This window comes from Tupaia chinensis, unplaced genomic scaffold (assembly GCF_000334495.1).
Source record: "Tupaia chinensis unplaced genomic scaffold, TupChi_1.0 Scaffold000315_1, whole genome shotgun sequence".
Taxonomy (NCBI): Eukaryota; Metazoa; Chordata; class Mammalia; order Scandentia; family Tupaiidae; genus Tupaia; species Tupaia belangeri.
Genome location: NW_006159808.1, coordinates 966,627 through 982,424, shown reverse-complemented (window position 1 = coordinate 982,424; position 15,798 = coordinate 966,627). Strand labels below are relative to the sequence as shown.

At 43.7% G+C, this 15,798-nt stretch overlaps 1 protein-coding gene across 1 annotated transcript in view; it reads left to right on the top strand.

Annotated features, from left to right (window-relative positions):
* Window positions 1-305: 305 nt before the first annotated feature.
* MANBA (mannosidase beta) overlaps window positions 306-15,798 on the top strand; it is a gene marked incomplete at its 5' end in the record, with an annotated part of 54,780 nt that continues 39,287 nt past the window's right edge. The window contains 6 exon segments of the mRNA XM_014588856.2: window positions 306-400; window positions 2,056-2,161; window positions 2,974-3,144; window positions 3,880-4,003; window positions 7,912-8,087; window positions 9,834-9,944. Of these exon segments, the coding sequence (XP_014444342.1) occupies window positions 306-400; window positions 2,056-2,161; window positions 2,974-3,144; window positions 3,880-4,003; window positions 7,912-8,087; window positions 9,834-9,944 (783 nt within the window).

The window sequence follows — 15,798 nt, the reverse complement described above, 5'->3', positions numbered from 1 at the left end:
TTCTCCTCCATTCTCCTCTCGAGATCTTGCGCATGCATGCACACACACCTGGTGTGAGTGTAAGCCACCGGGTCCTGGACTTGAACCGTGGTCAACTACATGAGAGTCCAGCAACATAGCCATTACACTAACTGCTGGTCCCTCCCCCACATTTTTCAGTGTTAATGATCTGACTTCTATGTCCTCCTAGGCCAAAGTTCATTGATTTTAGGTGACAAATAGCCGTTGTTAATAGTTTATTTCATATTTTGCTCTATTTTTGCATATTTAACCATCTGCCATGGTTGTTTACCTTGTACCAACAGGACCCTTACTATGGATTTAATGATGTTAACTACAGATGGATCTCCTTGGATAACTGGATCTATCGCAAGGAGTTTAAAATCCCCTTTGATATTAGGTATGTGTTTGTGTGTATCTATTATCTGAGCTTCGCTTCTTTTTCTGTCTAATAAGCTTTTGTTCAGCTTGTTTTGCATATCAGAAAGTTAAGTCAGATTAAAGCTGTGGACTATGAGAAGTGACATACGACTTTTGTATAAAAGGATAGTGCTTCTGATTGTCAGTCAGAAAACTGTCGGTATTATTATTTTTTAAAGGTTTTTGCCAGTGGGCGCATACACTCACTAGAGCGAGACAGTAAGAGGGAAAGTGAGAAATCACCCCCTGGGGGGATGGCCACACCACCCTTTTCCTCCATTCTCCTCTCGGGATTTTGGGCACATATGCATGTGCGTCCAGCAGGATTTTCAAGCTGCCAGGTCCAGGATTCAAACCGTGGTCAGCCATCTTAGAGTCCAAAGACATAACCACCGCACCACCTGCTGGTCCTTATTATTATTTTTTTAAAATTTGCTATAGGGCATGCACATGCATCAGAGAGAGAGAGAGAGAGAAAGTGAGAAAGCAAGCTGCCATGTTCAGGACTTGGCCCTTGGTCAGCCACATGGGAGTCCGGCATCCTAACCAGCACGCCACCTGCCAGCCCCTCTGCCTATTTTGTTTTTAAATAACACAGTTACCAAGCTATAATTTGCATACCACACACTAAAGTCACTACAATCTGAAATTCAGGGGCGTCTAGTATGCTCACGGAGTTGTGCCGCCATCCCTGTGGTCATTCATCAAATGCTTTTCTCACCCCAAGAGAAAGCCAGACCCGTTAGTAGGTCCTGCCTGGACCCGAGGCACCACTCTCACCACTCATTGACTGTCCAGATCTGCTGGCTCCAGAAACCACACAGAGTTCTAATCATCTAGAGTGTGGGCCTTCGTGCCTGGCGTCTTCCCCTTGGCATAGCAGTTTTCAAAGCTCATCTACGCCGAAGCTTGCATCAGTACGCCGTCCCTCTTTTTACCGCTGAATGGTATTTTATGTATGGATAATACTGCATCTGATTTATTCTCTGAGTTCTCGCTGCATTCTTGATGTTTTTGTTCTGAGATAAACTCCGATAGCACCTGCAGTTGTCTGACAAGTGCTCCCATACCACTTAGACCACAAGTTTCTGTGTTCTGTCATTTGGGCTTCAATGCCAACCAGATTGCAGATGCCTGGAATTCAGATGGTTAGTTTCCCATAAGGCTTAGCAGAGCTGGCCACATAATTCGTATATGCTCAAAGATACTATTGTCTGTGTATCTAATGTCATTGATCGTAGTATCTACGAGTGGATATGTTAGTTGGTTAATGTGTTTCTTAGATAGTGTCAATAAGTATATCATTTGTGAGGATTTTTATATCTGTTATCTAACTTAGTTCCCCTAAAAACTTTGTGAATAACTGGAAAAGAAAATCCGTGGATTTGGAAATTATAGATTGTGCTCTTAATTTTATGGTCCTTGCTTTATTATGGAAAAAGATAAACAGGGCCACTCGAAGGACATAGACATGTATTACATGCATACTTCTACATATGTCACTGCAGGCTGCCTGTTAAGGATGCTTATTTTCTGTGACATAATTATTCCTTTAGTTCTTATCAAGTAAAAAAATATACTTAGTCTAGGTTAATGTTTTATGTATCTTGTTTTTAAATTCTTTTCTTTTGTTAGTAAATGGCAAAAAGTAAATCTGGTTTTTGAGGGAGTCGACACAGTTACAGAAGTCCTACTCAACAATGTCATTATTGGGAAAACAGACAACATGTTCCGCAGCTATGTGAGTACATGAGTGCGTATACTCGTCAGTTAAGAGCAGTGCGTGCGTGCCTGTGGCAGTTGTTTTTACGAGTGAGAAAGGTAAATGAGAGTTGGCTATTTGACATCGCCAGGCTCTGTGAAGCACTGGGTAAGCCCCTGTAATTCTCAGTCGCCACATTGGTAGAATAATGGAAGCACTACCCCCCGGGGTTATGTGGGGATTTAATTAGCTGATTATGTAAAGTCGTTGGCAAGCCCTGGGCACATGGAAGTGGTCACCAAATGCTATTCCCCTGTGTGTTGTTTAGTGATCCAGAGTTCCATGGAAAATGTTAACAAATGACTTTAAAAGAATGATTTTCTCTCTGGAAAAATTACAGTAAGAGATCATGTCCGGATGGCCCTTTTCTTTCAACGGTAGGCTTTTCAGAAACAAAAATAACTTATGACTTGGAAATGCATGCCACTCATGCCGGAGAGTCGGATTGTCCAGAGGCGTCTAGGAAACCCTCAGTGTCCAAGGCCACGGGGAGAGAGCCCCGGAGCAGACATTCCGACGCTAAAGATCTTCTCAGTTCTGCTTCCCTGGGGCCATCATCCTGTCAGTAAAAGCAGAAGGCAGATGCGAGCTGTTGCACTGGGGCTGGAGAATAGCTTGGTTGTATGCTCTTGTGGGCAGTGCAGGGGTCCTGTTCCAGAGAAGGGCTCCTTCCTGGAAGGAGGATAAGCCTGAAGACTTGAATTACTTTATGCAGCTTCCCCACATTCTGCCCGTTTCAGAACTTTGCACACAAGACTGTTTCGTGGGTCTGTTCTCTCATTTTAATCCAGAGCTTCGATGTTACCGACCTGGTCAGAGACTCGAACTCACTGGAGCTGCGATTCCGCTCCGCAGTGCGGTACGCGGCAGGGCAGAGCCGAGCGCACTCTCGCTACCAGGTGCCCCCGAACTGCCCGCCCGCAGTGCAAAATGGGGAGTGCCACGTCAACTTTGTCCGCAAGGTAATGACCCCTGAGTGGCTGCGACTTTGGCTCTGAGGATGGGGTGTGCTAGCATTGATAAGGCTGGTTTGACAACTTCAGTGGCATTTCATAAATTGGCTCTCTTCCCGACCCCTTAGTGGGATTTGAAAATGTGAAATAAGAACCAAAAGATCAGTTGGATTTTTGTGGAGTGCTGATCTGCCTAGGTTTCCATCCCGAGGCTGCTTCAGGACGCAGGACGACACCCCACTGTCTTCTAGAGGGGCGTACACAGGGAGGAGTAGCAGAAGTGACAGCTGGCCGTAGTAGAGGCTGTGTGTGGTGGAGTCGTGCCCCCCAAATTCCTGTGTTGAGGTCCTAAGCCCCCGTACCTCGGAAGGTGCTGTGTTTGATAAAAGGTTGTCTATCAGGGTGGACCTTCATCCAGAGCAGCGGGTGTCCTCATAGGAGGAAATCTAGCCAACAGCGACGGGGTGCTCAGGGATGGAAAAAGGCGGAGGACACAGAGAGGGTGACCACCTGTGCGCCAAGGAGTGGGCTCAGGGGAGGGCGAACCTGGCACCTTCGTCTGGGACTTCCGGCCTCTGAAACGGAGCATCGCTCCTGTCCTTGAAGCCACCCAGCCCAAGATTCTTTGTAACTAGCTCTGGCAAAGTGACATACGTGCACGTGATGACTTAAAGGGGCTTGTGTTTGCTCGTGTTTCAATGTCGTGGTTATCAGAACATGCCTTTGTTCCTCTTGAAATGACAGGCGCAGTGTTCCTTTAGTTGGGACTGGGGGCCTTCCTTTCCCACCCAGGGGATCTGGAAAGATGTTCGAATCGAAGCCTATAATATTTGTCATCTGAATTACTTCACATTTTCCCCAGTTTACGGTAAGTTAAGAGATGTGATTTCTTTTTCTTTCATTTTGAGTCTCCTTGTTAAAAAATTTGGTTTATAATTTGACCCATAGGTGTATTTTTCAAAGACTTAGTTTTTTAAAGCTTCGTGGCACATTTAATTTTTGAAAGTGAACAATACTGTCTCATTGAGAGACTCATGACATTTTTCTATACAAAAATGCATCAGGGCTTTCCTGATGACTCAGTAGGTACAAACTCATTTGTCACAAAAAGGCACAGTGTGAATGAAGCAGGCAGGTAGGTAGGTACTTTTTAGCATGATTTGTGGGGGCAAAAAGCAAGAAAGGAACTTAAAGAGTAGTGCCAAAGCTTCCTGAGCTAAGTGCTGTCTGTGAGAAGATTTACTCACCAGGTTGGACTTGTTAAAAAATGTCCCAGAAGGCATGTGTGCTTGCCAGAGAAACAGACAGAGGAGAGAGAAGTGAGAAATTGCCACCCGTGGGGCATGCTGCAGTCCCTTCTCCATCTCCGCCTACTTTCCGGATTTAGGGCACACATGCACACGTGCCCAGCACGGGCTCAAGCCACCAGTGAGGGGAAACAGCTGTCGTAACCAACGCGAGCCTGTGTCTGTGGCTAATGCCGCTGTTAGCCTCGGAAAAGCAGCTGTTCACATCTGTTCTATAGTTCTAGGAGAAATACAGGAAAATCTTTTTTCCCTTTTTAAAATTTGTTGTCGGCCACATGGGTTCACCAGAGAGAGAGAGGGAGAGAGGGAAATGAGAAAGCAACCCCTGTGGGGCATGGTCCCACCAATATCCCTTCTCTTCCATTTCCCCCTCCTTTTGGAATGTCGGGGATCCATGCACACATGCCTGGCATGTTTTCTAGGCCACTGGGCCTGCAACTTGAACTGCACACTCAGTCATGTGGGATCTAGCTGCCTTAGCTAACACTCTGCCATGGGCTGGCCCAGGAAAATATCTTCTATTTGAAAAGTTTTTTTAAATTAAAAATATATATTTATTTGTTGTGATTTTCAAGCCATCCCGACTGGGACTTGAACTGTGATCAACCATATGGGAATACAGCACCTTAACCACCATGGTCCCTACTAGCCCCTCTTCTGTTTGAATTTACACCTCCCGTGGCTTGGGCATTTCAGTCTCCTTTTTTTTTTTTTTTGAAGAGGTTTTTGCTATAGGGTATGTGGGCTCTCCAGAAAGACAGAGACAGAGAGACAGAAAGCAAGAAATCACCCCCTGGGGGAATGGCCATGCTGCAGTCTCTCCTCCTTCATTCTGATCGTGGGCACGCATGCACATGTGCCCGGCGTGAGTTTAAGCCACCAGGTCTGGGACTGGGACTGTGGTTGGCTACATGGGAGTCCAGCGCTGTAGCCATTATGCCAACTGCTGGTCCACTTCAGCCTGATCCCCTGCCCTGCCGTCTGACTCCTCCCATGTCCTGTATTCTTTTTTTTTTTTTTGAGAGGTATTTGCTATAGGGCATGTGTGCTTGCCAGAAAGAGAGACAGAGAGACAGAAAGAGAGAAGTCACCTCCTAGGGGGATGACCATACCGCCTGAGAATGGCAGCCTGACGATCACGCTGGGGGTATGTGTGTGCATGTCCAAAATCCCGAGAGGAGAACAGAAGAGAAGGGATTGCAGCATGGCCATCCTCCCTGGGGGTTGATTTCTCTCTCTCTCTCTGTCTCTCTGTCTCTCTAGTGATCACATGAACCCTATAGCAAAAATGACAGGTATATTTTTTAAGAAAATAGTAATGTTAGGAGAAATAGGACAGGAAGCTATATTCTAGAAGTAAGCCTTAATTTACAAGGTGGAACTCTCCTTAACTAGAAACCATAGATTCTTAAATTAGTGAGAAGTGATCAAGCATTATCAGGAAAATTCCTGGTTATTTAAGACGTCATCCTTGGTGAACCTAAACACTGACATTTTCATGGGCTACCACAGGAAGGGAGCCACTCCCAGAGGCGGGGCGGACGTGTGGGCGCAGCGTGTGGTGGTGACATGATAGGCCCACCATCCTTCGTGACAGGTTTTAATTCACAGCCCTTGTTTTTCACGTTGTGGTGCCCAAGAGAATTAACAGGTTGTGCTCCAGAAACTTCCATGTTCAAAGCAAGAGAAACTGGGGCATTTTGCAGTGACTTTGGGGACTGCACCACTTGTCTTCTGCCGGAGACTGTTACTAACAGCTGCTTCTCCGACCAAGGAGGAAGTGACAGGAAGTAGCAAGGAGAGAGCTTTGGTTGGCAGAAGGTGGTCGAAGGCCCAATGAAATGTTTAGGTGAAAGGTTCGGAAGTGGATTTCAGATCAATGTAAAGAAGGACTGTGTAACAGCCAAGGCTAGCAAAATTGAGATGGTTATGTTGTGAAGCAGAGGTTTCTTTTTTCAGAGGTTTTTGCCGTAGTACTCATACACTTGCCAGAGAAAAACAAAGAGAGGGAAGGTGAGAAATCACCCTCCAGGGAGGATGGCCATGCCACAATTCCTTTTCCTTTCTTCTTGGGATTTGGGGATGAGCACGTGTGCGCCCAGTGTGACTGTCAGGCTGCCAAGTCCGGGACTTGGAACTTAGTCAAGCATGTGGGAGTCTAGTCTTCACCACCATGCTACCTGCTGACCCCTGGACTGGACGTTTGGGGGAAGTATTCTAGAACAGGCGTCAGCAAACACTTTCTGTAAAAAGGTGGGCAGTACGTAGTATAGACTCGGGCACCTCGTGGGAGCTCTGTGTTACGGTGCAAGGCCAGCACAGCCCTTGGTAGATGGAGTGTGGCGGGTCCATCAGTCCCCTCGGGCCGTTCTAACAAAGTGCCACAGACAGGGTGGTTTAAATGACAGAAATGTATTTCTCACAGTTCTGGAGGCTGGGAAGTCCAAGATCAAGTGCTGGTTGATTTGGTTTCTGATGAGGGTTCTCTTCCTGGCTGGCAGACAGCTGCTTTTTGGCTGTGTCCTCACAGGGGGGAGAGAGAGAGAGAAATTTGTCTCTTCCTCCTTGTCCTCCTCCTCTTCTTCTCTTTTCTTTTTTCTTTTCATTGCCAGAGGGCATGTGTGCTCACCAGAGAGAGAGAGACAGAGAGGGAGACTTGGGCACCTCATGAAAGGAGAGCACTCCCTGGTAGAGCGTGGCTGTGCTGCAACCCCTTCTCCATCCTGTTAGGACTTTGTGCGTGCAAACACATGAGACTGGCATGGCTTTAGTCTCCAGACCCAGATATGAGCCGTGACTGACCGTGTAGGATCTGACTCCCTTAACAAGTAGGCTACGGAGTCGGCACTTTTTCTTCTTACAAGGCCAGTCCTCTTGGCTTATCAGCCCACTCTTATGACTTCACTTAACCTTAATGACCTCCCTTTACAGGAGCTTCAACCTATGAATTTTTGTATGTGCATTGAAGACACAGCAGCTGTGTTCCAATCAAATTTTATTTATGGGGCTGGCAAGTGGTGTGGTGGTTAAGGTGTTGTACTCCCACATGGCATACCACGGTTCCAGTCCCAGACCTGGTGGCTTGCTTTCTCACTCTGCCCCACCCTCTTTCTCTGGCCAAATTTGAAAATAACAATAATAAATAAAAAGAATTATTTTCTTTTCTTTATTATTATTATCATTCAGTTTGACCAGGGAGAGAGAGAGAGAGAGAGAAAGCAAGCTGCCAGGTCCAGGACTCAAACCATGGTCAGCCATGTGGAAGTCCAGTGCCCTAACTAACCACCATGCCACTGCCAGCCCCAATAAAATAATTCTAAAAAAAAAAAGAAAAACACCTTTATTTCTAATAAACAGCTTGCCAATCTTTTGTATAGAAGGAACCAACCGATTATATATATATAATATATATATATATATATATTATCTATCTATCTATCTATCTATTCTTTTTCTTGTTATGTTTTAGATAATGGTGCCCAAGAGTGGAATATTGAAATAAAGACTTCTTTTGATGTTGTCAGCTCAAAGCCAGTTGGTGGTCACGTAATAGTAGCTATTCCTAAATTGCAAACGCAGCACACATACAGCGTTGGACTTCAACCTGGGGAAAGGATTGTTGAGCTACTTGTGAAAATTAACAAGGTAAATGACTTCCTGAGAAGCACCAGATGAAAAGCAATACGTGTTGAAAAGAGATGGTAGAAAAAAGGGACTGATAAGAAAGCAAAAAACCTTTCTTCATTTTTTAATTTTTAAAAAAAATTTTCTCCTTTATTTTTATTTATTTATTTGTTTCCAAGAGAGATTTTTGCTATAAGGCATATGTACTTGCTGGAGACACAGAGAGAGCCAGAGAGACAGAAAATGAGAAATCGCCTCCTGGAGGGATGGCCACACCACAATCCCTTCTCCCTTCTCCTCTTGGGATCTTGGGCATGCATGCACATGCGCCTGGCACGAGGTTTAAGCTACCAGGTCTGGGACTTGAACCATGAATGACTATGTGGGAGTCCAGCACCATAACCATTACACCATATGCTGGTCCCACATTTTCTCATTTATTTATTTATTTTTAAAGAATTATTTATTTAATTTTATTTATTCATTAATTTATTTTATTTCAATTTGACCAGAGCAAGACAGAGAAAGAGAGAGAGTGAGAAAGCAAGCCACCAGGTCTGGGACTCAAACCGTGGTTGGCCATATGGGAGTGTCCAGCACCTTAACCACCATGCCACCTGCTGGTCCCTTCTCTTTTATTTTTAACCTTTCATATATTTTGTGTGAATACAGGCTAAGGAATACTTTCCCCAAATTTTGCAGTAAAGAAAATTGAGAATATGTGATTAATTTTGCAAATATTCTTCTTAAGAGCTGAGTTATATTTTATTTTTTTTGTGCAATATTTGCAATGCCCTAAATCGAAAATATACTCGAGACATAAATAGCAGTGATTACTTTTGGTACCTCTAATTAAAAAAAAAATTCTTTATTTAATTTTATTTGTTATTATTATTTATTTTTTAATTTGACCAAAGAGACAGAGAGAGAGTGAGTGAGAGAAGGGGAAAATGAGAAAGCAAGCCACCGGGTCCGAGACTTGAACTGTGGTCAGCCACATGAAAGCCCAGCACCTTAACCACCACACCACCTGCCGGCATCACCTCTCATTTGTTTTGAATATTGGTGCTTATTTTACATGTAGAATTCTAATTCCAAACTCAGGATCTTTCATAAAAGGTAGGGTAGATTTTACCTTCCCTGACTCCTTTTTCTATTCCTCTGATTGATAATTGTGACGTGAAAAGGAAAGTGCAAGAACATTCAGTAACTGTTCAGATGAATATCTCAAAATGATTTCTAGTTCCTGGCTTAGAAAAAGAGTCAACTTCAAAGTCCAATCTCAAGTGTTAAGTACACAGAGTAAGTGTAAATGCCAGTGTCAGAGGAAGAGCTGGTTTTCTTTCCTTTTTCCTGAAGACTTATTTATTTATCATTTTTTATTATGTTTTCATTTGCTACAGGGTACATGCGCTCACCAGAGAGAGACAGAGAAGGTTGGGGGGTGGGGGGAGTGAGAAAGCAAGCCACCAGGTCCAGGATTCCAATCGTAGCTGGTCATGTGGGAGTCCAGTGCTTTAGCCATTAAGCCACCTGCTGGCCCAGGTGGGCCTGTTTGTACATTAATTCATGCTAAACTCCTAGAATATTGATTTTAAAATATCAATGGATTGTTATGATTTGGTATAATATAGGTGGATATTTATAGTTTCAGAACCTAGAGTTCCTATGCTTGACTATATGAGAAGTTGATATAATGCTCTGAGTCATATTATTTGCTGAAAAGAAGCCGTATTACTTAAACTGACTCATCTTACTTCTTAACAGAACATTACTGTGGAAACTTGGTGGCCTCATGGTCATGGAAACCAGACTGGGTACAACATGACTGTCCTTTTTGAACTGAGTGGAGGCGTAAGGATTGAAAAGTCAGCTAAGGTGAGTAAATATTTTAAGATTTTTTTAAATTAAAAAATGATATTTCTTGTTAAAATAGCAATGTAGATCTTTGTAGGAAAAAAAGAAATCTCTTATAATCCCACCGTTTCCATTTTGCTAAAATCTTCACACGTATTCAGTCTACTGTCATCTCGAAAATATATCCAGGCAAGACTGTAGAACTCTTCAACATTGAAGGAGACGGTGGAGACATGATAACTGGGTGTCGGATGTGGCCTTTTGTTAGAAACGATGCTATCTGGGCGATTATCAAAACTCGGATGGGGTCTCTGCATGAAGGGCATCCAGGAGTTCTTCGCAGTGCTGTTGCGGCTTTCTGTAAGTGTGAATGGTTTCAGCATAGAAAAGGACAGCATTATGACAGTGAAAGGTAACAACAGCAAGATCCTGATGGGAAGGGGGTCTGCCCAGAGGGAAAGACTGGAAAGGATTCGAAAGGACGGAGGCAGCTGGGAGGGTGAGGTCTCTGATAGGGCAGGGAGATGCATGCACCTCACGTATGGCGGGTGGGTTCGCTCGCGATGAGGGGCTGTGATGAGGGGAAAAAATAAAGAAATGCGGGTAAAAAGTAAAGCAACGAATGCAGGAGAAAGGGGCAGCTTGAGGAGGGAGGCAAATTTCATGGCCTCTGAGACCATGTTTTCTTTCTGTGGGACTTGAACACTCTTCTCTCAGTGGAGTTTTAATAGGAACAAGTTTAGAAAGTCTGGCCAGATAATTTATTTGCCCTTGGGAATCAGGGGCAAGTTGGAAATTTGAGGTAAGTGAAGACCTGAGACAGTTGTTCTAGAAAACGGGCGAGAAAGGGCTTAGGCATCGCGTTAGGACTGTTAGACAGCCTCGGGGGTCCGCTGAGGTTGAAGACTGAATTTCTAAGTTGAGGGTCAAAATCCCTTTACTCTGAAAGAGTATGAATTTCTGACTCTGACTTGCTTGGCTGGCTGGGAAGTGGCGTTTTACAAGGGGCTGGAGACATGAGGCATGGCTGAAAACCGTTTTCTGGGCCTTCTGCCCACAGTGCTTGCACACACGCTAACGAAACCATCCATGTTGGAGCGGTGCTTTGCAGTTTGGGTCAGGCTTGGGTAGACACTAGGGCTCTGTGGTATCCTTCTGTTGGGTCGTTGGGAAAATCATGATGTACTTTGCTCTCTTTCTATTCTATGCAAAAATGCCTCACGACTTTTTCAACAATCCAATACCTTATTTGCTTCTAGATTTGTGATTTATTTACTTATTTATTTTTGCCATAGGACACATGACACATGCACTCACTGGGGAGAGACAGAGAGAGAAGAGGAGGGAAAGTGAGAAATCACACCCCCCGGAGTGGGATGACCATTGCAATGCCTTCTCTTCTTGGGATTTTGGGCATGCATGCACCCATGCCTGGCATCTTTCAACCCACCAGGTCCGGGCTCCAACCATGTGGGAGTCCAGTGCCTTAACCACCATGCCACCTGCTAGCCCCTCTAGATTTGTGAATTTCATGATACAGTTTTTTGATTAAATTCCTTATGACTTTTTCTTTCTCTTTTTTTATTTTTATTTTTTGGAGAGGTTTTTGCTATAGGGTGCATGCGCTCACCAGAAAGAGAGAGACAGAAAGCGAGAAATCATCCCCTGGGGGAATGACCATGCCGCAATCCCTTCTCCTCCATTCTGCTCTTGGGATCTTGGGCATGCACGCACATGCGCCTGGCGTAGTTTAAGCCACTGGGTCTGGAACTTGAACCGTGGTCGACTACATGGGAGTACAGCGACGTACTATTATGCCATCTGCTGGTCCCTCCTTAGGACTTTTTAGAAGTTTCTGTATTTCTTTCTTCCATGAGAAAACAAGACAGAGAAAGGAAGTGGGGAAGGCATCCCCACCAGAGTCTTCATGTCACTCCCATCCAGCCTTGTTGGGCCCAGCTTATGATGCAGATACATAGGAGGCCTTGGGACCTGAACCCTGGACCTTCCTATGTGGATCCAGCATCACAGAGTGCTGTGATGTTGTTGCGCCACTGACTGGTCTTCTTCTTCTTATTATTATTTTTAATCTTTTGTGTGTGTGTGTGTGTGTGTGTGTGTAAGAGAGAGAGGGAGAGAGAGAGAGAGAGAGAGAGAGAAAGGAAAAGACAGAGAGAGGAAGAGAGGCAGGCACCCTCCGCAGGATTTCCTCATGCTGTGATCCCTCCCCTCCCAGCTGTCCAACCAGTCAGGGTCTCAGGCACATGTGGACACCCCAGCATGGTTCAGGCCGACGCAGGATTTAAACTGTGGGTTTTCATTACCACACCAGTTGCAGAGCAGCACCCACTGCCCACACCATTGCAACTGACCTAATGCTGCAGTGAGTTCCAAAATGAGTAAGAACAAAATTCTGTAGTGTGTAGAGGTCTTAGGGTATGATTTCATTTAGCTTTCATTTTTCCCCCCATTACCAGGAGTATTTGTACTCATGAGAGAGAGAGAGAGAGACAGAGAGAGACAGAGAGAAAGGGAGAGGGAGAAAGCACCCTCAGTAGGGTGTGGTCATGCTGCAATTCCTCCTCGTCCATTTCTCTATCCTGTCAAAATTTTGGGCATGCACGCACATGAACCTGGAATGGATTTCAAGCCACTGGTTGGCCATGTGGGGTCCAACCTCCTTACCCAGCAGGCCAAAGTGCCAGCCTTCATTTATCCTGTTAAAACCTTGTTAAAACATTTTAATCAGGTTTGTATTTTGCTCCTTAGAAGGTTCAGAAGAGAGCTGTGAAGTGATTAAAAGAACAAAGGATAAAGGAGTAAGATCGTTGAACTCGAAGAGCTAAGGGCATGTTTGCTAATTCTTTGACTTGTTCTGTGCGATGTTTTAGTTTACCTACCACAGAACAGGAGTGGAAGAGGAAGTGGGTTTCAAGTGGAGCATGTGGGTTGACCTGAACGCCCCAGGTGCAGCTGTGCATGCCTGTGGTCCTGGCTGGGGGAAGGTTGGGCTGGGTGAATTGTGGCATAAAGACCTTGTCAAGGAATCTCTCCCTTTCTCTCTGTCTCATTCAAGAGAGAGAAAGAAGAAGGCAAGCAGCCATATGGAGAGCAAAGGTGTGACTTGGGCTGGCAAGTGGCATGGTGGTTAGGGCACTGGACTCCCACGTAGCTGACCACAGTTGGAGTCCTGTTCCCGGTGGCTTGCTTTCTCACTTTCCCTTTCTTTGGTCTGATTAAAAAAACAATAATGATGAATAAAATGAAGTAAAATAATTCTTTTTAAAAAAACGTGTGACTTGGTCATATAGATCCATAGCAGGTGGTATAGCTGAAATGCAGATGTTGTTCTTGCATTTCTGGGAAGACTGCTGGTGAGCTCGGAAGATACTTACTCATCTGAATCATCATTTTAAAAACTTCTGCCACAGTCCAGGATAAAAGCTGCATATAAGACCAATAATCAGTGTGGAGTTCGTGAAAATCACAGAAATCAGTGAAATTAATCCCAGATTTTATTTCTGTTTCCTGGAAGTCATTCTGTTAACCTTGTGGAATTTATTCTTTTGGAAATGTTTCTACGAGTGCAATGTTTTCAGAACTTTGGAAAAATTTTATTCGTTCTTTTCCATCTCACCTCATCAGTGAAAAAGCTGCAGGTCTTCCCTAGACACAGTGGAATGTTCATTACGAAGCTGGAGCTCAGCAGAGGCCAATTTTGAAAAGTTAATTTCGACTTTGAAGTCTTGTGTAATCCGAAGGCAACACCCAAAACTCAGCTCAGATTTTGCTCTCTGCTGTGTGTGGTGGTTCTCTTTGGAGTTATATTTTCTTCCTGGCATAGTTTTAGATGAGGGTAATTATATACAAACTTATTTGCAAAGAGCTGTAGTCACTTTGGAACAATACATAGTGAAATACCAAGCTTTACAATTCTTCTTTGAAGGTAGGTGAGCTGGATCCCACATGGTTGACTGAGGTTTGAATCCCAGCCTTGGTGACTTACAACATGCTGGGCACATGTGCGTGTGTGCCCCAAATCCCAACAGGATGGAGAAATGGGGGAGAAAAGATTGTGGTGTGAACATGCCCTACTGGGGGGTGCTTTCTCTATCTCTCCCTCTCTCTCTCTCTCTTTCTCTGGTGAATGCACATACAATCTGGCAAATAGAATACAGTGCTAGATATTTGGGTAAAGGATATTTAGTCTGTAACATTAATAGACTATAAGAAATAAATGAGTTCTCTTTTCTGCATTAGTGAAGCTCACATTCTTGGGACTCAGAACTGCTTTACACACACACACAAATTACTGAGGATCCCAGCATGCTCTTTCTCATAGGTGTTACATGAACCAATATTTACCATGTTAAATATTAAAACTAGATACCATCAAATGTCCAAACATCTGGATAATTGGTATTCCAGAAGGTGAAGAGACTGATAAGGGCATTGAAAATCTATTCCATGAAATCCTGCAAGAAAACTTTTCAAACCTAGAGAGGCACTCAAAGATCCAGTCCGAAGAAATAGAAAAGACCCCAAATAGAATCAACCCAAGAAGATCTTCTCCAAGACACATTATAGCCAGATTGACCAAAACCACAGACAAAGACAAGATACAAAGACTGGCAAGAGAGAAACGGCAAGTTACCTACAAAGGATATCCCATCAGGCTAACAGCATCGGAAACAATGCAAGTGAGGAAAGAATGGGAAAATATATTCAAAGCGTTAAAGGAAAAGCAATTTCAACCAAGAATACTATACCCAGCAAGATTATCCTTCATATGGGAAGAGAAGACAAGAACATTTTTAGATAAACAAAACCTGAAAGAATTTACCAACACCAGACCACATCTCCAAGTAGTTCTCATGGGAGTGCTATGGAAAATTAAATGCAAACACACAGAAATAAGAATTCAAAAATGAAGAAAAGGACCAATGTAATTGTAGGGTCAAGTCTGGAGTTGAATATTATATCCCAGAATTTAATCAGGAAGATTCAGCCACAACAGAAGATAGATTAAGTACATGAGACTGAACTGGTGAGATAGCATTTTATGACTCTTGACTAAAACATTGCTGATTTTCTTCTAGGCTTTGTTTTCTGGTTTTAAGGCTTTCTGTCCTGTCTTGAGCTGCTGATAGGTTCAGATACTTACTATTCGAACAGAATCCTAAACTGTTTCCTGGCTTTAAGTTTTAAGCAAAGTTCCTTAGCATTTCTTTGATTTATTAAAGCTAAAACTGCTTCTCTTGAAATTAAAAAATATATTAAAAAAATACCTATTTAATGACCATAGTGATCTATATACTATCAGCTAGGTGCTATTTTATAGTATATTCATTCTTCTACTCAGAGTTTCACACCTAAAGTCAGACATGTGTTCACAGATATGTATATACCAGCTGAACTTGCTATTGAAAGTAGTTAGATTATTTAAGAAATTTTGTGAATTGGGACCAGTAGTTAGTGTAAGGGCTATGTTGCTGGACTCCCATGTAGTCGACCATGGTTTGAGCCCTGGACCCGGTGGCTTAAACTCATGCCAGGCACATGTGCATGCGTGCCCAAGATCCCGAGAAGAGAAAGGAGGAGAAGGAATTGCAGCCTGACCATCCTCCACCCCGGGGGTGATTTCTCGCTTTTTGTCTGTCTGTCTCTGTCGTCCTGGTGAGTGCATGTGCCCTATAGCAAAAACCTCTCAAAAAAATTTTTTTTGTGAAATGATAAAATGTGGAGAAAAATGGGAATGGGAAACAACTGTAGGCACCTGAGATAGTGTGGGAGGAGGGTGGAGAATACCAGAGGGTAAAAAATAGGGGTAAAACACACACACACACATATATATATATATATATATATATATATA